The sequence below is a fragment of the Caretta caretta genome, chromosome 1 (assembly GCF_965140235.1).
Source record: "Caretta caretta isolate rCarCar2 chromosome 1, rCarCar1.hap1, whole genome shotgun sequence".
Taxonomy (NCBI): domain Eukaryota; kingdom Metazoa; phylum Chordata; order Testudines; family Cheloniidae; genus Caretta; species Caretta caretta.
In genome coordinates this window covers 245,472,272-245,498,638 of record NC_134206.1, presented here as the reverse complement: position 1 = coordinate 245,498,638, position 26,367 = coordinate 245,472,272, and the positions used below count along the sequence as shown (strand labels likewise).

At 42.2% G+C, this 26,367-nt stretch overlaps 1 protein-coding gene across 2 annotated transcripts; it reads left to right on the top strand.

Annotated features, from left to right (window-relative positions):
- The first annotated feature begins 3,419 nt into the window (after nt 1–3,419).
- On the top strand, nt 3,420–24,174 carry SINHCAF (SIN3-HDAC complex associated factor). 2 transcript variants are annotated; one of them, XM_048829432.2, is made up of 7 exons: nt 3,420–3,617; nt 5,656–5,731; nt 15,914–16,061; nt 18,062–18,161; nt 19,071–19,197; nt 20,278–20,428; nt 21,550–24,174. In XM_048829432.2, exons 3-7 carry the CDS (start codon nt 15,934–15,936, stop codon nt 21,710–21,712), a joined length of 669 nt encoding a protein of 222 aa, XP_048685389.1. In that variant the 5' UTR covers nt 3,420–3,617; nt 5,656–5,731; nt 15,914–15,933; the 3' UTR covers nt 21,713–24,174. The 2 variants fall into 2 exon arrangements, with proteins under 2 accessions (XP_048685389.1, XP_048685380.1); XM_048829423.2 differs by lacking the exon at nt 5,656–5,731 and having other exon boundaries at nt 3,423–3,617.
- Nucleotides 24,175–26,367: the final 2,193 nt, after the last annotated feature.

Sequence of the window (26,367 nt, the reverse complement as noted above, 5' to 3'; positions counted from 1 at the left end):
AGTAGGGAAATGCCAAAGAATCCCTCTCCCTCAAAACTAACTCACTAAAAAAATAATATAAAAATGGAGTAGGCATAGTGGAAAGATATAGTAACATGTATGTTATGCAAATACACCGTATTGCTCTGGCTTTATTGCTGATTGGTCACCCAGTTGAGAAGTTATTTTTAGCATGTTGCAATATGCATGGTAAAGGCTGGTAGATTTTCCAGCCCTTCTTCCCCTCAACCTGGTAGAAATTTAAATGTTTTGAAGATAAACTTGATGTTAGTCAAACTCGAGTGTCCCTTTTAAGTTCTAAAATTATTGTGTTGAACTAGTTTTGGAATTAAATGATTAGAATAAAAGGGCAGGGACATGGAATATTGGTCGTTTAGAAAATTCTTGCTTATTGATAAATAACCCCTTAGAAGCTTAAAACTGAAATCTCCTTACGAAAAATGTTCCCTTTCCTTGTGCACAAGCTGTTTTGTTATTTTAGGGTTGCATTTGTTTTTATGGGGGAAATGGCATCAAAGAATTATCAGGACTTTGCAAATGGATGTAGAAAAACACACAGGGCATTGGACTGATGTAAAGAAAGCAAACACAAATAAGAAATATGTTAGGTCCTCCCAGTGTCCCTTTGGAGGTCTAATCCTGCTCTCATTTAAATCAGTTGAAGTTTTGCCATTGTCATCAATAGGAGCAGGGGTAAGCCCCAATTCAACAAAACACTTAAGTATATACTTAAAGTATGTGCTTACCTTATTTGCTGAATTGAGGCCTCAATTATAATTATATTTAAAATGTCACTGACAGGTTAAAATATATTTGTTAAAAATCCTCATTTCCTTACTAGTGTTGTTAATAATACTAGATCATTAAAAGCCAAAGAATTTTAAAAATCCAAATTATTTTTCAGATATTTGAAGTTTGTGTATTTCATCTTGGACAACAAAAGCAGGCTAGTCACTTTCACTTTTGGATCTAGTTGCTCTTATTTTTGGTTTCTGTGCACTGTAATTAACCCAATTCTGCCATGTTTGGGTTGAAAATATTGGAGGAGAGTATTTAAATCCAAACTAAAAATGGTTTTGAGTGAAATAAAAAATCATAAAGTCCACGTTAGGTTTTGTAATTTTAGTTTGAACAAAACCCAACTTTTGGGACTAAAATATATGCATATATTTTTTGTAATATTCATTATGTGTCAGGATGCCTATAGCTTGGTATAAATTTTTTCCCCATTATTTAAAAAAATAAAGTAAATAAATAAAATGTTCAGTATTAGGGTTTGATTCAAGGGTAAGATTTTAAGGGAGTAGTTTATAGTTGTATTTCTAATTTTATGTAATCATGATGCAAAGTGGTATATGACTGTCACACTCTGTATGGCATGTAGAGCTTTCTGACGTAATAGCTATTTTTAAAATGAAATTGATTTCAACATAACTCTGCAGATATAGTAATATGGGGCAGCTGCTCCTGAGCTGTGCTAACAATGTGAATGAGGAAGATTGCAAAAAAAGTGAGTTTTAAGTGTCTCATTTGAAAGGTAAAATTGTTTTAGCTATTTTATTTTTTAAAAAAAATACATTAAAATGAATCGCACATGCAAAAGTCTTTCCTCCTCCTTCTGCCAAAGGGCATAATCTTTCACCAATGAATTTGTGTGTTTTATCACTGGTGTCAAAGGTGCAGAATCAGTCAGAAATGAGTGAGAGACTCGAGGGAGAAAACCTGGGTTACATTTTGCAAAAGGCAAAATGAGGAATAATCATCAATGTTGCTTTTTTTAAAAAAAAAAAATTCTGATGTGCATGTTTTGCCATTAAATCTTTAAAAAAGGAAAAAACAGAACACCAAAGGTACTGGAACTAGGGGTGCTAAGGATGCTGCTATACCACCTGGATTGAAGTGGTTTCCATCATACACAGGGTTAACAGTTTGGTTCAATATCTCTCAGCACCTCCACTATACAAATTGTTCCAGCACCTCTGCATAGCACACACTATTTAAATGTAATATTAATACATTTGCACTGAGAAATTATGAGAAAAGTCATGCTCTAGCTATAAAAAAATGACAAAGGTCACAAATACATAAACGAAAAAGAGGAAGTAATTTAAAACTAAATATCTATTATTTTAGCAAAAAGGAGCTTTAAGCCATATAATAATTATTTACTAATAGTTTAAACCCATTAAAAACTCCACACTCCTGCGCTATGACTAGGGCTCTTCGGCACAATGATGCAAGTAGTAATAATAACAACTGGACATATGTAGAGCCACATTTGTAGTAAAAGTAATGGAGTCCTTTTGTCAAATCTGGCTCAGTCATGGCTCACCTGTCTGACAAAGACAATGGCTTTTTATGGAAGCCAAACCTCTAAATTCACCAGAATGTTTATCACAGAAGTTGGGGCCAGAACAAACATACTGCCACACCTGACTAACCTCCAACTTTTGGACTGAGATTTTGGCATGTGGGGAATTTCTCAAAACTGTCTCCAAAATCTTGGACTTTTGGTAGTGGTGCTCAGGTTACAGGTGCAGTGCGGAGGAGGTATCCAGATCCAAATATGAAATAGATGAACGCAGAGGTTCCTAAAGTGTGGCTCTGAGAAAACCAAGTGATCACAGAGTATTTACTTAACTTTCCTATGATTACTTTCTAATGTAAGCAATTGCTTGTAACAATCTCTATTAACATGCAGTCCATTTTGCACAAAAGTTTGGGAATCCTGGGCCAGAGGTGTGAGAAGGCAGCGGAGTTCCTGTTTAGCCAGGCCCAAAGGGGGCAGACCTCATTACTGTCCTTTGAAAGAAAAAAAAAAGGGGGAGGGGGGAGGTATTATTTTAGACAGTTCAAAAAGTTCTGACACTGTCAGTTCTTTTTCAAATGAAAGTGAGTAAACTCAGAGTAGCCAGCCACGGAGTAGCAGTGGTGGCTGGTTCCTCAAGGGGAAAACCTCAGGCTTTTCCGTTTCCCGTTGTAGGCAGGTATCCACAGAGCCTCAGCAATCCCAAGTATTTCACTTGAAAGATAAGCAAAATCCTCCCGCACAGGCAGCCGTGAGATTCCTTTACCACACACACAAACGCCACAAACACAGAACCCCGCGCTGAAGTGAGTCGTGAGCGAGCGTGACATTTGGCAGAAGGTCTCCTAAGTAACTTGCACAGGAAAGATTTGCAGCACCTGGCCCCCCGCCCCGGGCACAGCGCTGCCGCAGCAGCGCCACTCATTGTTGTGATTCCATTTGCTACAATCTCCTCCTACTCCATTGCGAGGGGGCGGGGAGTGGGTTGTTTGCGTGAAGTCATCGCCACCGTCACAATGGGCCGCACCACCTCCGCCTCCCAGGCTTCCCGCGCGGGCCTTTCTCCCTTAAAAGGACAATGGGGCGCGCATGCAAAAGAACTCGATTGAGTAGAATTGAGCCGTGGGAACGACGCTTGCGCAGAGAGAGGGGGAGGAAAGCCAGCTATGCAAATGAGACTTGACTCTCGCAGCAGTTGCAAGCAGACCCGGGGAGCTGCACAACGAGGTTGCGGACTCCGCAGAGGAGGGGGGAGCTCATCGCACACAACACACCCCGCTATTGATTTGTTGGGGGCTGCAGTTCAGAGGTAAGTGATTTAATTTTTTTCCCTGTGATTTTTTTTTCCCTCTGAACCGAAAAGTGAGAAACCTCTTTGGTTTCAGGTTTTTTTTTTTTTTTTTTGCTTTTGCCAATCAGCCGTTCTATTCAATAAAACAAGTTATTTTGGAGGCTGTCTTTTGCTGCGGGGAAAACACTTTCCTGTCCAAAACAGTTTTGACACCCACTGCCCTGTGTGCGGCATCGATTTTTCTTTCTTTTTTTAAAAAAAGAATACCTTGAGAAGTATAAGTTTAAAAACTAACAGTGTAGTGAACATGCCGATTGCATTGTTCCAGATCCAGCTTCGCACGGGGACTTCCCTTAAAGTGAAATCAAAATGTTCTCTTCCAAAGAGGGACGGCGAGTTTATTCCTGAAGATATCACTGGAAAAGTGATCCCAAGCAGTGCTGTTGGTTAGAGAAACTGTGTACCCAGTTCAGGGTGTTACCGGGAAATATCAGTTTAAGGGACATTCTTCGAGGAGCCGTAGTAAGGGGGAGTGTATCAAACCGTCGCTTCGTGAATGTTTTGAGTGGCTCAAGAACCCTTTCTTAGTGCTCTTTGTAATGAGGTGGAAGCTGGAAGATGTAATGTTCTTTCCAGTTTGTAGGTTCAAGTTAAGTAATTTTGAAAGAAGAACATGGCCTTGTTTGGTTTATTGGGGGGATTGGGGCTGAGATTAGCTTGGCCTGGTGTTGGTGCTGCTTCCCAGGTCCGTTGCGGCCCTTTACCGTATGCACGCGGTTTGGTATTATTTGCTCAGCTTGGGCGAGAGATACGGATGTGATAATGAGCAAAAGAAGGAACCCGGACGGCTAAACGCTCGGGATTCCAGAGCCCGTTTGGGCTTTGGAATGGTTACGAGAGAAACGTTCTATTTTCGAACGTTCTCCGGAACCTTGTGTATTTATGTTACTAATTATACACCTGTAGCTCTGTTTTTGAGCGCACAGAAGTTGTTGCGTCGTGAGTGGCAGGGGGCAATCATTGCAGTGTCAATGTACGTTTTTTCTCTCTCTCTCTTTTTTTTTCGGGGGGGGGGAGGAATGGGGGAATCGTTCTCTTGATTAGGCTTGTTTTCAGAAGGGATGTCGGGTTTAGCACTCAAGTGACCTGAAATGGACCGAAATTGTGTGTGTGTAATCTGACATGACACGTGCTACTAGGTGCGCAAGTTGCAGGCTTGCTTTAGTTTTTAACCTTTTCTATTGTAAATACCTTGTTATCAATCAGAGTGGAGTCCTGTTAGCGTCAGGACAGTGTGACTTTATGGTGATGGCGTCTTGCCACTTTCAAAGCAGAGTGCGAGTGAAAGTAACTGCTTTTCTTGTCTCCTCTTTGTAGTTAAACTGTCGAACGCAACGAAGTTTAACTTGTAGTTAAAGTCTCCGTTTCGTGGGGGCTTGTTTTTTCTGGTCGATCAGGAGTCTTACTCTTTAGCATGATCTTTAAATATCTTAATGCATTCCGCAAAACAGTCGACATATCCTTGGTGCTGCACGTAGGCAAAACCAGGCTGAAGGGAAAACAAAGGGCTTGCATGCGCTGCAGGGAGTGCCTGCAATCCAGTCTGCTCGTCGAAACACGGACTGTTATTAAACCACGGGGAGAGGACGGCTGGCGGGCGAGTTAGGGGGCAATTGATGCGAGAGATTCGTGTCTTGGGGAAGTTTTGAGCTTGACTTTTTGCGTCTGGAAGACTTTTGGGGGAGTTAAAGTTTCTGTGCACGCACGCTCCTGTAGGTTACCACGCTGTGTGCAGGGAGGCGGCGGCGGCGTGTTTGTGTCTCTAAAAGCATGCAGGAGAGGAAGCGCCTTTCACTTTTCGGCGTAAAAACTGCAGATTATTCAAAGCCTGCAATTGCCGCTGCGCCGGTACCGAGCGCTGCTTACTGCTGGGGCTTGGTGCGGACTCTTTAAAGGGCTCCTTGCACCGGTTCCTCTGCCGTGTGTGCGTCTGTTTATGGGAGGTCTGTGGGTTTCCCTTTGAAGTCGAACTGTTGCCATGTTTGAATTACGTCAGGGTGAAGCCATGAGGAACCAGCTCCAGCCTCCCCGCAGCAGGAGCAGCAAGCGGCGGCCGCTCAGCGTGGGATGAGGTGGGTGAAGGGCCCCGCTGGACACCACGCGCGCTGTGCCTGGGAGGGAGGGTGCACCATTCAGGAAGTGCTGGGGGGCGCGGGGGGGGGGGCGTTTTCGCCCCTTTTGTTCGGGCAGAAAACGCTGTGGAGTAACTTTCACTCGGGGGGCTTGGCCGGCGGCTGCAATTTTCCCCGCTGCCGTCACGCGCCTTTTCCCTGCCAGGGGCGCAGCCGCTAATGCACCTTTACCACGCAGCCTGCGCCGTGGGAGACCGCGGCAGAGTAGCGTGAGAGAGGAAAGTGCGTGACTGCACGCTACGTGTCACTTTTCCATGCGTGTGTGTGTGGTCGACTGTGACCCGATTTCTCTCCACCTAGATTATAGCCAGCACTCGGGAGATGACTCGTGGAAATGTTCCCTTTCCCCAAACCGCTTTGCCGGAGCAATCCTTCCCCCCGCTCCCTGCCTCCAAACGCTGCCAGTCCTGGGGGAGGGAAGACTTTTTTTTTTTTTTTTTTTAAACGAGTGTATCGACCGACCCAAATTTGCAGATAAAGAGTTAAAAGGTTGGGGCTGCCTGTTTAAATATCCTGCAAACGTTGCTGGGGTCTGATTCCAGTTTCCATGCTTGCCTGCTAGGGACTCGTCTGTGTTTCTAATGGCTCCTGTGTTAAATTTTGCTCCAGCCCTGAACAATTATAAACGGTGCCTTTCCCTTATTAAATGGCAAGCCTGGGCATTTTCGCTGAGTCCTCGGGACAGTGACTGTGTTTTGCAATGTGCTCTCAGGAACAGACGTCTGTCTTCCCTTAGCACGCTTCATTTTCTCCTTTTTAAAATCCTCTCGTTTACCTCTGAAAAGGACTTGGTCCTATGCCAATGTGTGCCTGTGACCTTCATGCTTGTTGTCTACCTGATCGTCATGGCCTCTTTGAAAAGTAGGTCGTCCTTGCTGAGGTGACTGGGGGTGGCTGGTCTTTGTTCCAGCAAGCTGTGCTTTTAGTGAGCCGCTGTACACTGGTGCTGAATGTCCTGCTGATAATTTTTTTCCCCCTCCCTCTTCACCTTAACTCTAGTTCCTCCCTGGTTGGGGCATGGCTGAAAGACAAAACTTTGTTTGGCTGTTCCTTTTGGTATTGGCACTGAGCAGGCTGCAGGTTAAACATCTGCAGTGAAATCCTGGCCTCACTGATATCCATGGGAGGTCTGTCATTGACTTCAGTGGGACTAGGATTGCAGTCCTGGGGAAAAATTTTGGTGTTCGGGTTTTTGTTTGGTCTAATTTTGATGGCAAAATCATCTTCAAATTATGTGATTAAGGACTCTGTGTTAACTGGCAGTGTTGGTCCAATAACTACATAGTTTTCCATTTTGCCACCAGTGTGTTCTACGATCAAATTTGGAGTGTGTCTTTACTGCAAGGGTTTTTTTAGGCAGAAAAATAATCATAGAACTCCTTTTTTGTGATACCCCGCTCTATATTATCATGCCCATTACCAATATCTCTTCAGGGGGTTGCCAATTTAGTTGTGGGTTAAAAGCTGAAACAGAACTTCAAGTTAAACTGATTTGTTTAATACAAAAAAATTATGAAAAAGTGTGTTAATAATTTGGACAGGCGGTAGCATTTCCAGACAAACATATTTATGCCAAATGACATAAGTGTCTGTCTCTCTTTTTTTCTTAGTATGTTCATCCCCAGTTGTATTTCTGAAGGGATTTCTCTTATGGCTCTTCTTGTTTACTTCTTTGCTGTATTATTTAGTTCAGCACAGTACACTGGTAGTAAGCAGTGATTAAATCCTGAATTCCTTCTGTATCCAAAGCTTCCCCTGACTGTCTCACTCTCTGTGGGGGAGTGTTTTGTTGTCATTGCCCCAACACCTAGATTTTCCTCTATAGATTGGCAGTCCTCTGGGTCCAAATTACATGATATTTGTTATGAATACAAATGAAGAAAACTCCGTAGTTTCACTTATTTAACATAGTTTGGCAAGCAGTTGGTCCCTAACATGATCTAATTGCTTTGAGGATTTTAAACAGCGTAAACCAGCTGACGTATGAAGTGTTGGAAGATGGTTGTATATGCTTTATAGCATTTCATAAGCGAGTTTATTACATATGCAGTATGAGTGGCCTGATCTCAGACTTGTATGGTTTTTTTTTTTGCATTTATAGAATGTGTCTTTCAAATAGTTTCTAGGTGCATTTACAGTAAATAACTGGGGAGTGGGGGGAAAAGAACCATTAAATGTTACAAGGCCAGACTTTCAAAATTGCTCAAGTGTTTAGCATCCACAGCAGGGGCCAAAGAGTATACTAAAAATGATACAGTCAGAAATGTTTTTTCTTTTCCTTTAATTGAGTGCTGGTGAACGGTTATAGGATGACACCCATGGAGCTCACTGTTTATCCAGACAACAGCACTGCTACTGCTTGGGCTGTGCTTGGTACATATAGCACTCCCTTCGAAAGGTGAGAGGCTGTTTGTAGAGCATGTGCAGCAGTATTGTGGCTTGTGGATAGCTAGACCTACTGTACAAGGTCTTACGGGGTTTTTTTAAGTAGTTGGAACAGATTTTGTGAGATCCAGAGTCCAGTGGCTGTATGAGGTTTCTGACTGGCTTCAGTAATGTTGACAGGATTTGGGGCCTGATCCAAAGCCCATCCGAGTAAATGGGAGTCTTTTTTTCTCCCTCTGACTTCTGTGAGCACTGGTTTAAGTCCTTGGCTCATAGATAAGGCCCTATTTTCCTCTCATTAAAGCCGATGGCAAAACTGCTGTTGAAGTTAGTTGTGCAGGATCAGGCCTTAGGTGACAAGTGGTGGAATTTGAAAAGCACCTAAAGACATTAGACCCCTAGCACCCACTGACAGTCTGTGGTACTTTGTGCTTTGAAGTCCCTCTGTCACGTCTGAAAATCCCCCCCCACCCCACCCCCGTCGGGCATGTTAGTTGGCAGATGACTGTCACTTGAGAGCCTAACGTTTGTGGGGTTTTACAGATAAGTCTGTTATTTACTAGACAACTGTGTGTGAAAATGTAACTAAAATTCACGTGAATTAAAACAAACTAACGGATAACAAAACCACCTTTAAAACCGTGACAGTGTGGGGCCTTTTATGGTACATGCTGATGCTGAGCAGTTCTCCCTCTGTCACCAAACTGTTAGCAGGCAGACAAGGGGGTGGGTTCCCATGTGCTATGTAATCATTCATTTTTATCAGCACTTTGTGACTTAACACATTGTTACGCTGGATGAGATTAATAGTTACTAATATTGCCAGTTTCCTTTAAGTCTGAAGCAACGGTTGTTAGTGAGGCTTTTCACTGTTGGAAAGCAGGTGCCAGAAGAAGCAATAAGTATGTGGTTGGAAGAGGTGGTTTGAAAATTGAGGGGATAACCGGAATGGAGGGGCGGAACTCCATTTCACAACTCTCAAGATGGGCTCTCCGATTACCAGATAATATGATAGTGTTGGATCTATCAGCTCAAAGTCCAAAGGGGGGTGTGTGTGTGGGGGGAATTAGATTGCTCAACTAAAAAGGCGTTTGTTTCATAAGTAAAGCCCTTTAATTTTTTTTAACACAATTAAAAAAAATCTTCACTGAGCTGCAGTCTCCTCTCAAGTGTACTACTCCTGCTGAAATAGCCACCAGATATGTAACAATCACAAGTGCTCATGACACTGATTTGTCAAATCTTAAGTAAAAGACTGCACCCCAGACACGCTGCTGAGCCATTGGTTCATTACTGACTCAGATGAGCGTCACTAACTCCACTCATGCTGTGCCTCATGGTTTTTCTTGGAGATCTCCCATGCAAGGGTTGACTGGAGGTGACCCTGGTTAGGTTATAGGAGGTGATTAAAATCATGGCTCAAGTTGGAAGGCTGCAGATGGAAAACCCCCCACACACACACCCCACCACATTTTTTGCCTCTGAAAATCCCTGTTTTTGTGCTTTGCACAGCCCTTGCCAGCTCTCCTGAGGCAGCAACTTCTTACAAAAGCACCAAAGTGACTTAGGCACTAAGTTGCATTTTCAGAATGGCCTAAATAATTTAAGTGCCTCTGTCCCACTGAAAATCAATGAGATGGAGACATCTAGGTAACTTTTGAAAATATTACCCATAATAGCTTTGACACAGCCAGTACACTACAGGTGACTCAACCACAGTAAAGAAATGTCAACCATTCTAATTTCATGACGGGGCCATGGGTTTTCCATTTGCATTTGGTATATGTTAAAGTTTCATTGAGTTCAGTGAAAGATCACAAGCACAGCATTGTTGCAGAGGACTAGCTGCACAGGAGTTAGCATACATGTTCTTGGAGGTAAAAACTTTCCAGGTGATCCAGTTTTAACCGTTCTAACTTTCCCTGGGCCTCATTGATCATAAAGTACAGCGTTCACAGGGTGAAGTTTCATTATAAAGTGCCGATAAAGTACTGACTGCAGAGTACACTCGAAATATTCTTCATGTAGTGGGTTTTTTGTTTTTGTGTTTTCGGAGGTGTGGGGGGTAGGTGGGCAGATATTAAAAGAATTTATATTTTTATATATATGGAGTTTCAAGGTTACACACGTCAGATCCTAGTCTCCTCATTTTGTACTGGAACACTTTTACACTGGTATCTCTCCTTATGTGAAGATTAAAATAGCATTTTTTGTTGACACTAGTTTTCTTGTTTATTTCCTTGGAGCCTTTCCACTTCAGACACATTAAAATACAGCTGGTTAAGGCCCAGTTTTAATTTTACAACTCTGTAGTGAAAGTCTCCTTTTGGACGACGCACCTTTTTGGGGTGCGTGATTTCTTTATCAAGATTCAAAGGCAGATCCTCAGCTGGTGGAAATTGACATAACGCCATGGATTTTAGTGGGACTATACCAGTTTATTCCAGCCAAGGGAGAGGCCTGAAGCATTTACTAGGTAGACTGGCACCTTGGCTCATGGCATCATAGGCTGTTTTGGAAGAAGCCATTGTTAACATGTGCAGGTGTGCATTCCAGAGCTTATGATCTTTCCTTTATTTCAGTGTCTTTTAAGAAAATACTCTTGGATATTTCTCTGCTTTATCCATGTGCGGTAGAAATCAGCATTGTGAGATTTTGCTGACAGGAGCAGTCTGCATCAATATGTATGGGCCAGATCCTCCGCTGGTGTGTACCAGCGTGATTCCATGGACTTCAGGGCAACTGTGCTGCTTTACACCAGCCAAGAATCTAGACCATTGTTGTGGGTCAGAGGAAGAAATCCGGCTAACAGCATGGTTCCTTCTTCCTCCTCTCTGCCCTTCCAAGTGAAGAATTTGGGCTGCGCAAAGGGTGAACGAGTGTAGGGCTGGAACAGGGAGTCAGGAATGGAGCAGGTGCCGAGTGTTTAGAATGCCATCCCTCTGCCTTTCAGATAAGCTGCTTTCTTTGTGAAACAGCCAAGGAATGTTTCTCTGCAAGTGTCACAAATTTCAGGTGTTTCTTTTTGTTTGGGTATAAAAATGGAATTATATACGTTTTTGAGTTCATTCGTTTCTATTTTGGAGGTGTCTTTCCCTTCAGCCTCAGTGGTCAGGAAGAATGCGGAAGAAATCTGGAAAGGCAAAAGGAAATAGCTACCCTTTCCCTTAGAAAGCAACCAACCGAACAACAATAAATCCCTGAAAGTTAGCTTCTCCTTCCCTTGGGAAGATTAGAGTTCAGGATTCAGGGTTTATTTCCAAGTTGAGGATTTCATGCACATCTGACACAGCAAGCGTTTCTCCGTGTTCCTGCTTCTCTTGCAGATGTTCATGTCAGCATCAACTTTTGCAGAGGGAACTCTGATCCCCAATTCTTGTCCTGAGCCATCCATAAAAGAGGCAATAACTTTGTGTGTGGTGTAGGCTAGCTTTGTGCCCAGCCATGCATAGATGTGCAAGAAGTCATTGCTTCCCACTTTCCCCTATCTCATGGGCTGACCCCAGATCTGTTAGGCAGAAGGGGCTCTGCTTCCTGAAAGTGTTTCTGATGATGCTAGCCTTCTGCAAAGGGGTGGGGTGTTGGCCCTGTGCTGCTGCCCCCCTTTCCCCCCCCCCCCCCACTCAGCTGGCAGAATTGCAGAGGAGAGGGCACCCTGCATCCTTTCAGATTGTGCCTGAGTTGCTGCTGAGCAAGAATTCAAGTAGATGAAGTAGGGGGAGTGCAGCTCCATCTTCTTTGCTAAAAGCAAAGGGGGAAACTCCTGCAGGTCCCCCTCCTGTGTGGCTAGTACAGTGAGCCCTCCCACACCTGCTTCGGTCTACTTCAACCACTGCTCCTGGAGTACAAGTGTGTTTTTCCCCCAGAGATCCAGGAGGAATCCTGCCTTGCCTCTGCCAGAATTTCTTGCTGCATAGCATCCCCTTCCGACTCCCACATGGCTGGTAGGTTAAAAGATGCAATCTGATGATATATAAGTGGATTTAATAGAGCAGGCCAAATCCTCAGCTGGTGAAAACTGATGTAGCTTCTTTAACTTCAGGGGAGTTATACCCGTTTACAGTCATTCAGAATGGATACATTTCAGTCTGCATGTTCAAGGCCAGATCCTCAGCCAGTGTAGATGCCATGCCGATTTGCACTAGCTGAAGATCTAACCCAAGGTTTCTCATTTGGGATCCTAAGATACAAAACTTTACAAGATAAATCTCTTTTAAGGTCCTAGTTATGCAGTCTTTAAGCATGCCTCACTCCCATAGAAATTAGGTGTCAGCAATGACTGGGCACATAACTTATGGCTTAGAATGGAAATGAAGACATTGCTTTAAGTATAGCAATGCTGGTCAGTGCCCTTAGACTCCAATGTGATCTGTATTAGCTTTAAATTCATCAGCTGACAGTATGTTTAGTGTATAGTGTTCAGATGGCAACTGTGTGGATTAAATGTGACTCTGCCCTGACGCCTTCCATTTATAACACTGCATTTGGACACAGTTGTCAAAGAGAAATCTGTTTTACTTGTGGTTTCTCTAGTAACTTTTTCTCAATCCAAGAATGACGTATGGTGATACTGTTGCTGTCCATTCATCAGCTGGGAAACAGATGGCACTAGTTTTCCTTCTATTGAAATTTGGTGCTGAAAGGCTGTGCCTGTGAGAATGGAAGCAACAATCCCACAACAGAATATTTACTATAAATATCTGATGCCAATCCTTGTTCAAGTGTTAATTGTAAAATGGTGATTCTTGTCCCACTACAGTATAAATACTTGGTATTAGCGAAGACATTCCCCATTTCCTAGAGACTCAAGCTTACAAATGTTCCCCAAGTGAACAATCGAGACAAATTTCCAAGACCGGTTCCATGCCTCTCCTGTAAAGATAAAGGTGTTTGCTACATGGGTTATTAGGTTCACCAGTGGGACAGAAGTACCAGCAGCTAGTGCCAGACTTTGTAAAGTAAAGCACCATGCTGGAGGCTAAATGTTGAGTTGCCACAAATGAAACAAAATAACTGTTACAAACTCCCAGGTGAAGATAATCGCTGACCATCTCAAAAGGCTTGTTAAATACCGTACTGTCAAGAGACTGTCCCTTTTTGAAGGGGCACATTGAATGGTAACAAAATACATATTCTGCATGTCTGCTTATATAACTCCTTAGTGCCTGGAGTCTGTGTGTGTGTTTGTGTGTGTGTTTTTGTTCCCCCCCACCCCACGCCCATTTAAAAAAAATGCATCTTGTTAATCAAGGGAGACTAACTGGACCATACTTGGCCATGTATAATGCCCATTGTCTCTACATTGTCATAATGGGAAGACAGACTAAATCTTTATTTGTGTTTTTGTCTTGCTGCTCTTCTTATCTTCACAACTCACATTTCATGGAACCAAATTTTCCTCTTTTGCCAGAAATTACCCAGTACTTCAACTGGCTAAATGCCACTGGAGACTTATTTGTGCAAGAGCTGAGTAGTAGTTTTTGAGTTTATCCAACCCTTGACAAGCCATTCAGGTCACTGGCCAGAACACTCGCCCAGTTTTCGTCAGGTCTTCATCCTGCAGAGGGCCCTCTTGCAGTGAACCTGGGTGGCTCAGACATGGTGGGGCAGGATTTTGGGAGCCTTTGCTGGAGATGTGCACATCTGTGAATGGCAGAGCCCAGCTCATGGGAGCTCCTGTGTTAGGTTAGCACACCAGAATTTGAGAAAAAGGCTGGTGGATCAGCGGCTTCTATTCTTCCTTCACAGAAGTGAGTGAGTGGCTCAAAGCCAAATGCAGCCCTGAGGCTAGAGTGATGGCTATGCAATGGGCTTGGTTGGGTGGAGAGAGCAGTGGAGACTACTTTTGTTGTAACCCTGGAGGAATTCCTCAGCGTGCCTGCTTGGGCTGTGAGCAGGAAGCAGGATTTGGGCCTTAGGCAATTTTAGGCTGTCTTCCTGCAGAGTCAAGAAGGCAACGCTTTGTAAGTCGCATTTGAGGACTTACCTCCTGGAGTGTAGGGGCTTGAAACCTCATCTTTGTTGAAAATGAATGCTTGGATTCTATAGGATTGAATGGTGAAGTCCCTGAGACCTGGCAGGGAGTTTCCCCTTGCCACTAATGAATGGGCAAGTGGTTTTGTCAAACCCGGCTCTTTGGAGCCTAGATTCTGTATTCCTATGTGTTTGTACAGCATCTAGCACAGAGGAAACCTGAGTCTGATTGGTGGCGTTGGGTGCTACTGCAGCAGAAGTAATTAATCTGGTTTAATGAACTACACCAAAATATAAACCACTTTGTTTAGTTTTAAGCTGCTAAAAAAAACAGTTACTGTTTAGGTGGTTTGTGTGAGAGTGTTTTGTTTTATACAAGACTCCAAATCCTGGACTTCTCCATTGGGGTCTAGAAGTGCTGTTGGTTAGCTTAAACCCTACTGCAATGTCTTCCTCCAGATCCTTTAAAGAGAGGCATAAGAGCTGATGTGGGGCTGGAACTACTTACAGTGGGGTGAAAGCCCTCTACACACAGATCAATAACACCAGGCCTAGGCTGTCAGTGTGCAGCTCTTTCGCAGCAGCTGCTAATTTGCCTGATTTTCCTCTAAATAATCTTCTGGTTTATGATGGAGTCTCTGACAGTGTAATCACCTGGTGTCTTGGTTTGATGATGATAAAAAAGGAAAAAAAAAAAATTCTCAGACATTATCTTGTTTGTGTCACTTTTTTTTTTTTCCTGGTTCTATAAATTGACTCTGTTGCAGCTGAGAGATCCTGCCTGTTGAACCTTCCTGCTACTAAGCAGCTATTCCTTTTCCGTGTATTTTGGCTGCTTGTTGTCCTTGATGATAAGCAGCAGAGGGCAAACCATGCTCTCTAAACAGGGTTGTATAAGCCACAGTTACAACACTGTTTAAAAGAGAACTCCTTTTTGGAATGGTACCTCTGTGTTTATGACAGACTAATTACAATTTTTGGATGGCCTGTAAAAATGTTTGTTTTGCATTAAGGCCCTGAGCCAGCTAATAGCTTAAGCATGTGTGTAACTTTGAGCACTGGAATGGAGCTACTCAAATGTTTAAAGTCATCATGCATGTTAAGTGCTTTGCTAGATCAGGGCCTACGTACAGTTCCACTCTGGAAAGTAACTGGGGGAGAGGGCAACAATGTCTTGGGGCTCTCCTTTTATTGTTTTGAGGGACTCCAAAAATTGAGCTTAGACATAAAAAGTTGTTTTCTAACCGGAAGCCAACAAATACCTCCAATTGCACATTACCTGCATCCATAATGTACTTCAGTTTTACTGGTTGTGGTATGCAAGCTAGAGAGCCACAGCTTAGTTTGAAGAGCTGGGCAGTTAGGAAAAACTTGTAAACTGAATGCATTTGCTGTGGAGTCACTGAGCATCAGTAAACAGGAAACCCCCACCGTGTCCTTTCTAGAGTGGCTCTTAAGAGTTGAAGAATTTTTTTATGTGACCTTGTTACATGTCTGGGTTTGCTGAATACCCTCTGCTTTGGGGTGCAAGAGACATCTATTTGTGCTTGACAAAGGTAAGCATATTCTGAACACCTGTCCTCCTAAGAGGCACTGCAAAATAGTGACACTGCATACCTGAGCAATTCCCCCTGGCCGTTGCCTATTCTGGACTGTGATGTAACATCCGTTTTCAAAGTTGCACATGAAGCTGCTTCTCCCTTTAAATTATCCTTGAGCTGTATCTTGAAGTGATAACACTGACAGTTTCCGCTTGTTCTACAGGCTCCAGCAGAGAAGAAAAGATGTTTGGTTTCCATAAACCAAAGATGTACCGGAGTATAGAGGGTTGCTGTATCTGCAGAGCAAAGTCTTCCAGCTCTCGTTTCACTGATAGTAAACGATATGAAAAAGACTTCCAGAATTGCTTTGGGTAAGATCCCCTGCTATTCAAAATTGGCTTTACATTTTAGTTGGTCAGGATTTCAGTCTCTAAGCATGAAAAGTTATCAGCCTCACTCAAAGCGAGGTACTGAAGGCTCTGACCAGAATCAGGCCTAGTGTAGTCTTCAGCTTCCTCATACTTCTACCATGAAGGGCAGGTAAAATTGGGCCAGATCCTCAGTTGGTGTAAATCAGCACAGCGCCATCAACTTCAGTCGACCTCAGCTGAGGACCTGGCCTATGCCATCTGGTTCTCCACTTCAAAGTGCTATCAAATCAGAGTGGAAACATTTTGCACTTGCTTTTCACAGGTGTAAATTGCTGCACAAGGTGTAAAAGAATGCAGAGGTCAGGCCCATGGAGTTTTTCTGAGATGTAAAACCTTAGATAGCTAAATAAATACTTTTATTTCTTCCCTAGTAAATATCTTTAAAAGTCCAAACAGGTTTTGTGAGTAGCTGTCATTGTTCTGGATAATCCTATCAATCTGTGGGAATGTTGCCTCTCTCAGTGGGGAGGGGAGGGGTCTACTATCTTAATGGTAGTTTTCCAGCCCAGTGCTGTGTAAAGTAAACCTGAAGAATTTGCTTTCCTATTAAAAAGCCATTGGAAATTAGGAAGTTTCAAAACCCTGGTGAGGGACATTGTATTACTTAAAAATAATTAATTGAACAGTAGGTTTAACAACTCTCTTTAGCATTTTGGAACTACCTTACAAGAACCGTGAAACTCTTTCTAAATCTTACTTTGCCTCCCCAAATTGTCAAAGAAGCAAGTTCCTGCTTGACAGCTCCTAATTATTTCTTTTATTCTATTTAACACTTTTTTTTTTTTAGTGATTTACTTTGTAATTAGCCATAGCAATTAGAATCTCTCTCTTGTTGCACTAACTCGTCATGAGTATTTATTTGTCATATTTCTCCAGCTTCCCCTTCTCCACCCAGTTTGCTTAGCTATCATGAGATTTTTAGGCCACAATCCTGGGAAGACTTATGCCTGTGATTAATTTTACACACGATTAGTCTCATTGGCAACACTGGCACTACTCACATGTTAAAAATTATTCACTTGAGTGATTCTCTGTAGGACCAGGCCTCTTTGCTTTTCTTATATTTCTCTTTGTCTAGAAATGATTTTTCCCATGAGTCTTTATAGTGACTTCTACTGACTGCTGTCGTGTGTGTTTTTTTTTTTATGTAAAGCTGCTGCATATCGGCATGCATGCTTGCTTGCTGCTGGCCTTGGCTAAAGGGAGGCTGTGCCACCGTCCACTGCATTTTTATTTAAACTGGAGTTTTGAAGCTTGCAGTACGCTATATGCTTTTATTTTTATGCTTTACTCAGTATGTTTGGCAAGGTAGAACCTGCAGTCTTGCACTGGGCCATCAAAGAACGGCTTATCTAACCCAGACACGTCATTCACTTCTATAGTATTTCAAAGTCCTTTATTAACTATCAGATTATGGACATTTTTTTTTTTTTTTCAATCTCCTTCTTTAAATCTTTTTGGAATGATTCAACTGTAGGGGAAACATTTTTTTTAATAAGCTTATTGAAAGCAAACAAGGGCAGTCTTCATGCCAATGTTTACAAGTTGTTGGGCTGTGCACAGAGCATCTATAGAGTTCAGCAGGAGTGCAATGCATGGAGCTCTTACAGGATCAGAGCTTTTATTTGAAATTATATGAAACGTTCAAGAGCTGAGTGGAGCGTTCATCAGATCAGTTAGGATTACTTCAAAATGAACTTTTAAAGGGATGAGGTTTGTTCTAATACACTTGGGCCAAGATTCTCCAAAGTGTTGAGCGCTTTTCTATAGGGTAAACACTTTTTTTAAGGTGTCTCAAGTTGGACATTCAAAAAAAGTGAGGTACCAAAAATCACTAGTCACTTTGGAAAATCTTGGTCTCAAAATCTGTTGTCTCTGTCTTTATGCTAATTGGGTTGATTACAAGAGGCTAAATAATAAACAGGGTCTTCTCTTGTCAGGCTCCATGAAGTCCGCTCAGGAGACATCTGCAATGCGTGTGTCCTTTTGGTGAAAAGATGGAAAAAACTGCCAGCAGGATCAAAGAAAAACTGGAATCACGTTAGTTGACTATTTTTTTCCCCCCTCTCTGTAATTCATATTTCCCTTCTATCCACTCCACTAGAGAGATGCTGTCAAGTGTTCTTTCTTTCACTCCTCAGCACCTGTAAAAGCTGCTCTGAACTTTCTGAAGTGTGGCTATTCCCTGCCTTCAGCTGGCTTACTTGTGCAAGATACAAGTGATTGTTGGAGACAGTTCTCTTCTTACCCCCTCATTTTCTCACACTCATAAATTTCTCCAGAATCCTCCCTTGAGACTAAACATTCCAGACTTGGCCTCAGACTAAAGATGATTTTGTTTTGGAAAGTTTGAACAAGCAAGGTGACTTGCTTAAGTAACAGATAAATCAGCTTGGCTTAGTGAAATATTTAAAATGACTGTGTCACACAGTCATTCCCACTCTCTGATTTGATATATTAATCTGCTCTGGCCCTGCAGTTGAAAAGAGAGACAGGTTTTTTTTTTTGTGTGGAGGGTTTGGTCATCAATCTTTCCAGGAGAGATTTTGACAGTAACAAGGGAGCTAAACCTGCTGTTCATTGCTTGGGGCTTGCCTAAGCACAGAAATTAATGTAAACTGATTTTAAAACCTGTGGAGGCACTCTTCTGTTAATTTAAATTACCTTAATTTAAAGGCGTGAGCTGAACTGAAGCCTTTTATACACAAGAAAGTTGCAATTGTTTAACTAAAGCTGTTGTTTTAAACCCGTTTTACTTTCTCATGTAGACTAGGTCTGATATAAGCCAACTTGAAATGAGTGTCAACACACAAAGTTGTACAAGTGAACTAAATTGGTTTAAAATAACAACTTTAATTAGACCAGAGCAGCTTTATCTGTAGATCAGGCCACAACTCTGATAGAGAATTGTGGGCAGAGGGAATTAAATGTATCCATGCTGTCTTTCAGGTGGTGGATGCAAGGGCTGGACCCAGTCTTAAAACAACACTGAAACCAAAGAAAATGAAAACTCTCTCTGGAAGCAGAATAAAGAGCAATCAAATCAGCAAACTGCAAAAGGAATTCAAACGGCACAGTAAGTGGACATAGAGTTTTAGGAAGGCAGTTTATTGCCAAAGTAGCTAATTGTTAATTGGATACTGTCCAATGTATCCAGGTTTTTTTAATGAGAAAATATATGGTGTTTATAACCCTTTCATCCTTGAATTTTTTGAGGGTGGAGTTAGGAGGAGTTTGGGGGGGAAAATGTGATGTACATCTGAGCTGGGTGGCTCAGGGTGCGGAAGTTGCAGATGCCAGGAGATGAGTTGGATTGAGGGAGAAAGCACTTTTATTCTAAGCTCCTGATTTCAGTGATTTGGAACTGTCCCAGAAAATAACTTCTTGGGCAGAAGTTTCATAGATGCTAGATACTGAAAAGACCTTGTAAAGTTATCACTTTTATGTAGTGTAATTTTAAGTGTCTCAAAGGATGGATTTTAGCCACTCCTAGGCAACAACCGTGATGTCAGCCCCATTGTGCTATTCACTGTACACACCCGCAGTCGGAAACAACCCTTGCAGTCCAAGGCCCAGATTGTGCAAAAACTTACCTGCACACTTAACTTTGCACATTGTGAGTAGTCTCACTCATGAGCGTAAGTCTTTGTAGGATCAGAGTCCAAATGGATAAGAGAAATGCAGGGTGATGGGAAGGAAGTATTATCCCCATTTTACAGATGGGGGGGGAGGGGGGGAAACGAGTCACAGAGGGCAAAATCCTGGCCCCATGAGAAGTCAGTAGTTTTGCCACTCTGTGGTTTTTGTTTTGCAGTGGGGCCTGGATTTCACCCAGGAGATTGAAGTGACTTGCCCAGGGTCGCACCAGAAATGTGTGGTGGATCTAGGAACTGAATCCAGAGCCTTCTGAGTGCCACTCCATGTCTTACCCCAAGATCATCCTCCTCCTTCATGAAACATTTCCATAATGTTGACATATGATCATCTCTGAAACTTTGAAAGTGCCAACTGAGAGAAGCAATTGTCAGCTTTTTTTTTAATATTCTCACTGGCCATAATAGTGCTGCTTGTATCAGACTTTTCCCCAGTCTGGGGGGAGGAAAGAAGCTAGTTGCATCCAATGGATTCTTCTGTTTTTTTTTTTTTTTCTCTGTAGACTCTGATGCCCACAGCACCACCTCAAGTGCCTCCCCAGCTCAGTCTCCCTGTTACAGTAACCAGTCTGATGATGGCTCTGACACCGAGATGAGCCCTGGGTCCAGCAGAACACCAGTCTTCTCCTTTTTAGATCTCACCTACTGGAAAAGGTAAAAAGCAACAAAACACACATCTGTGCAGCCAGCAATTCATCTTAATTACAAGGCTTTCTGTTCTGTTTCCTCAGCAATTAAACAGCATTCGCAAACAGCTGGTGACAAACGTGGCATTTTAAGGATGTGGCATAAGTAATTTAACAGTACAGAAAATATGAATTTGGATTTGGAGAGAAATAATGGTTTTGCCTTTTATTTGACATTTGGTCTCTGCATACCTAATGTCAGATGCAGTTAGTTCAGAATGTCTTGTTGACAGTTAGACATTTTATAACTGACCATGATTATGGTCAGAAGAAACTTGAGGGCTGGAGAAGCTGTAAGATTTTTCCCAGTGTTGCAGAGATTTTTATGGTTTTGCTTCACACTGTAAATGCAGCAATCCTTTGTTCAACTACTTTTCAAATTGAAATGGCTGTGATTTCATTGCCTAGCTAAATTCATGGAGGATAGGTCCATCAATGGCTATTAGCCAGGATGGTGTCCCTAGCCTGTTTCCAGAAGCTGGGGGTGGGCGACAGGGCATGGATCACTTGATTACCTGTTCTGTTCATTCTTCTGGGGCACCTGGCATTGGTCACTGGTGCAAGACAGGATACTGGGGTAGATGGACCTTGGGTCTGACCCAGAATGGCCATTCTTATGTTCTTTAAGTTGGCCTCTTACAGGTACACTTTGTCAAATACAGTTCGGCAAAGAAGCAGCTGTGCGTGTGTTTGTGTTGCTACTTGAGATAGCAAAGTGGTAGACCTACACTTAGGCTGAGATGATTTTTAAAGCAGTCTAGTGGATTTCGCACACACGATTTTGTTTATTTTTCTTATTGGCCTTTTTTTTTCTTTGTGCTTGTGGTTTTATTTTGTGGGTGGTGGTGGTGGTGTTTTATGATGGTAGGAAACTTCTCCCAGAACTGAAATGGGTCTGAATCTCTTAGGCCCCATAAAAATGCTTATCACTATGATATCCAAGTGGCCCTGGAGGTTGTAAACTGTAGTGTCCTGGTCCTATTAAAATAACTTTTTGTGTTTCTGTAACTAAACTTCTGGGTGTATATGTATGTTTATATATAAAATTGTCTGCATTTCTCTTCCTACCCCAACCTTTCCCTCCCCCAGGCAAAAAGTTTGCTGTGGAATAATTTACAAAGGGCGTTTCGGGGAAGTCCTCATAGACACTCATCTCTTCAAACCTTGCTGTAGCAATAAGAAGTCAACAACTGAGAAGCCTGAACAACAGGGACCCCAATCTCCAGCCATCTCCAACCAGGAAGAATGGTGACTTCCTTGGTTAACTGTAGGAAGGTGTATACAGAGCCTCTTATTGTCCGGAAAATGCTAGAAAGTGACCCTTTGTTCACTATGGACACCTGCTATGCTGCCAAAAGACTACTCCTTTAGAACTGTTTTGGTGTTTTTACTGCTACGATTCTACAAACTCTCAAGCCAGTTTTTATCTTTTCAGGAAGACTACATAATATTTAACATACCATGGAACACTTAGCAAAGCTGAATGCTGCTGCGAGGTTGTCTTTAGGAGCTTTTTGTTTGTTTTTCTTTCCCCTACCCATCCCTTCCATGAACGAACTTTTGAGGGTGGGCTTTGTTGTATAATAAAGTGTATGTAGTTAATATTTCTGTACTGAGAGAAGCAGTGGTTGTGTCAGGCATTTTTTAAGTTGATAAACACCCTCCCCAACCAGAGAGAATATTTCATTTGATATGTGTGCTTCAGTGACATGGACTTATACATAGACGTTTTTAACTCTTTACAATATTTTCTTTTGTGTGTATTTTAAAAGGTGTGGAGAGCTAAACCTGTACTACTGACATTTTAACTAAGACAAATAGTTTCATCATTCCCGTATGGCAAGGCCAGGTAATGGCAGACACCAGTAATGTGAGCAATGCTAGTGCAAGACGACCTAAATCTTAAATATTCAAGAAGAGTGGAGAGGGAAGGCACACTGTCTACCCATCTGCATAGAACCTCCCAGTTCCTCCTTAGCTAAGAACTGAATGCAGTAAACCAATAAATGACAACCCAAAAGCAAGCACTGGGGCTTGTGCAGTACTGGCGTGTGATTAGATTGAGAAATGTACCATGGAGGCCGCTTAGGGTCCAGATTAGGTGTAGATTTGGGGTTGGAATTGTTAAATTCTCACGGGATGCTCTCATACATTTTCTGCCATTTCTAGGCCCTTTCCTGGTTTTGAACATGACACAGAACCAAAACCATTGTGGGGGGGCCAGCTTTCTGTCCCAGGAATTGAAACAAAACAATCCAAGCATAAAATTCAGTGAGGTTCAGATTCCTGTTTTGGACCCTTCCGGTCTTGTGAACTTTATGCTTGTTTATACTGCAATCCCAGGGTGTGATTTAATCCAGCTAGCTCCGGTACCAGAGCAGTGAAGCTGTGGCAGCATGACTCCACAGGGCTGTCCAACTGAGTGGCTGCCCAGGATGCTGGGCAGCCTTGTACAGCCCTCACTGAAGCCCATGCTGCCATAGCTACACTGCTATTGGTACCCGAGTTAGGTAGAGCAAAGCTAGCTGGGTACGTCCATGAGCTGCAGTCACACCCTGTCATTGCAGTATAGACATGCTCTGTGTATTTTACACACACACTCACACTCACGCTCCCACTCCCCAAAGCAACGCTTCCGTGCACACTGGACCTATTGTAAATTCTGTAAGTGCTGTTAAAAATTACTCCATTCTAAATAGAGGCAGCTCTGTGTGCATGTGATTGGCTAAACAAATCCTATGCACATTCCTGTAAAACTTATGTGCAAATGACTGTGGCATTGCTTTATGCTCCGACTTTGTCTTTAGGGTAAAAAAAGCTTCCTCAATGAGTATGCTGCAGTTTTAGCTCCTAGTTGTTTCATGTTACCTTTATGAAGAAGTAACTTAAACAATGTGGGAAGTGGACTTTTTTGATCTTTGGGGATATTCTGCAATGGGCTGCTAGAAACTTGAGTTTTCTTCTGTTTGTCTTTACTATTAAATTTTGGTGGGAAGGCTGAGGGTTGGTTTGTAAGCAAATTTCAATGCAAGCTCACTTGCTGAAAGGCAAACATTCAGGGGATGAAAATAGAGCTACAGAAAGTTATTCCCCAATCCTCCCCCACCCTCAAAGCAGAAAGTTAGTGTTGGGTTTTTTTTGTTTTGTTTTTTTCCCTTCTATTATATAAATAAAATTTCTTAGTGGGATGTCAGGGAAAATGGAGATTTGTTTTAGTCTCCCCTCTTTGTTTTTTTGTTTTTTCCCCCGTAAATACATTGAAATCTAAAGGGAGGATAAAATTATGTAGTGTACCTTCACCTGCAATCAAATGGACAGTTAAAATGGCTGCTTTGCTCAGTCTGTCTCCAAAGACTCATGCAAGAGTCTCAGCCAGCTGTATCTACACACCAACTTACAATTGAGTTAGTCTCAATGATTTTATATACTTATCACTGCAGTACTGGTGGTAGGATGTGCTATAATGTGGATCATCTCTACTTCTGTATTTATTTATTTATTGCTAGACTTCAACCATAGACTGCTTCCCCTCCTCCCATCTCTTCCTTTCCCTGTAGTAATGCAAGATGAACTGTCTGTAGTCATGCACTTTGTATTAATGTATTAGAAATCTATGGAACCTGTTTTGTACTTTTTTATACTGTCCATACACTTGTAATCCAAACTTTTTTTTACTAGGGTAATGAATAAATTTAGACTTATTTAGAAAAATAATGCATTTTTCTTCTGGATTTGTTTGAACTCTGCCCTGTAATGAGATTTCCTGACACAGCACAGCCAGTGCATGGTTCATTTTAAGCAAGCTTACTAGAGAAGAGACTGAAAGATAATTCTCTGCTCTGAAACAAGGAAACTCTTACTGAACTTTGGAAGAAAAAAGTGGGTCAGGGAAAGGATGCAGTGTCTAGACAGATAGGGTTGGCTCAGTGCTTGACTGGCAGAACTTCCCTTCAGGGTTGGGTTTGTACTTAGTAGGAATCCCTGTGCTGGAAACTGGTGGAGTTGATAATGCTTTGAGTTCCTAATAAGCTTGCAATCTGTATTGCTCACCAGGACTCAGAGGCCAGCTGAAACAGCATTAAGGGTTTGAAGCTAAGGCCCAGGTCCTCAAAGGTATTTAGGCACCTAACTCACATAAGTTTCAATGGGCGTTAAGCATCTAAGTATGCTTGAGGACCTGGGCCTATTTGATGGCAAAACTGTTGAAACCTGGAATGTGGTGATCTCCTCTTTTGTGGGAGGAGAATTGGGAGGAGACTCTCAGTTGGTATGAATCAGCATGGCCCCATTTTCTTTAATGGATTTACACTGAGGGTCTGGCCATTTTGTGTCGTATTAAAAAGAGAATGATGAAAGTGAAACATTTTGAGTGAAAGTTCTTTTGGACTTGCTTGGTATCCCTAAGTAATCCCAAGGAGATGAAGACCCTTGAGGCATATACATGTGAATTTTTGAAAGGAATAAATTGACTAATTCTTACTATATTGTCAAATTAAAATTGGTAGACAAAGGGCCCAGATGCTCTCCACTCACTGCCACCCCATAGGAATTAACACATGCTAATTCATTTCATTTTGTTTTATAAGGTGCTCCTGCTGCATCATTGTAACCTTAAATTCTATATAATCCCAAGATCCTGAGAACATCACTCTAATGAATGTTGTGTATTACTAAGAATCTAATCCCCTAGTGGAGGTGTGTCTGGGCAAAAGTAGAAGTCATTTTAGTGAGAAAACAGTGGAGACAAGGCCGCAATGAAGACAAAATGCCAAAACAGGCCTTTGGAATGAAAGGTGAAGGAGTGCAACTGCATGCAAGACTAGATTTCTTGTTAAATGCCCAGGGGAAAGGGCTGTTAAAGCTATCACAATGCAAAGGGAAAGTCTATTCAAACACTATCCAATACAATAATTATACAAAACAAAAAGCCCCCACACCCCAAAAAACACACTTTCAGGAAGTGTTTTCAAGCCTTTTTTAAATGCACAATGCACAACTCAGCCAATCACTAGTCCCAGGGGAGAGAGTTCCAGACCTAAGAATCAAGGGCTCTGACAAAATAAGGCCCTGCCCGCTGGCAGGTACATGTTATGGGGTTATTAATGCTATTACTGATTTACAATTCAGTACAACTTAACCCCCTGCTTTTACATAGCACTTTTCTAAATAGATCTCAAAGTGCTTTTTCAAAGGAACTCTGTATCTTTATCCCCATTTTACAGAGGGGCAAGCTGAGACAGTGAGAGGTGACGTGACTTGGTCTGATGCCGCCCAGCAACAGAACTGGGAATAGAACCCAAGTCTCATGAGTCTCAGTCCGCCAACTGGGCTGCACTGCCAATGGAGAAAAGAAGGAAAAAAAAACATTTTTGTGTAATGATGCACACAGAGCTAGTTCTGATTTGTATGCTGCAAAGATTTTTAGATGCTAGTTACAGTACTGAGCATTTCAGGTTAGAATGCATTTATCGTGGTGTGATCCCGTCCACATTGGTGGGATCGCCATGTTAAAACCATTCTATTTATTTCAATATGCGTTAGGAAATGGGTTGAGGGCTCAATATAAATGTGTCCCATGGTGAGTAAATTGATCACTGTATTAAGCGTATCTAAAACGTGCCACTGATCGGTAAATATCTTACCCAGTGTAGTGCAATGCCTCTCAGAGTAGCTTTTATTTTGTATTACAGTTGATACCCTTGGAGTTCTGCTGATGCTATAAAGGTAGATATACTGGGTAAATCTAATATTTGCACGATGTATAAAGAGTAGATGTTAACAGGGGAAATATCCTGATATATAAAGCAGCTGCATTTTTATGAATTTAAAATATATGTACAGCATGACAATAACATGATACAATTTATAGTGAGTTTTTTAACCCAATATATTTAATTCTGGGGTTTA

Bases quoted from the DNA above. Each gene is read 5' to 3' on its own strand.
- SINHCAF (XM_048829432.2), top strand. From the start codon at position 15,934: ATGTTTGGTTTCCATAAACCAAAGATGTACCGGAGTATAGAGGGTTGC. The intron at 16,062-18,061 runs GTAAGATCCCCT...TTCTCTTGTCAG, and splicing joins GACTTCCAGAATTGCTTTGG to GCTCCATGAAGTCCGCTCAG. The intron at 20,429-21,549 runs GTAAAAAGCAAC...TCCCTCCCCCAG, and splicing joins GATCTCACCTACTGGAAAAG to GCAAAAAGTTTGCTGTGGAA.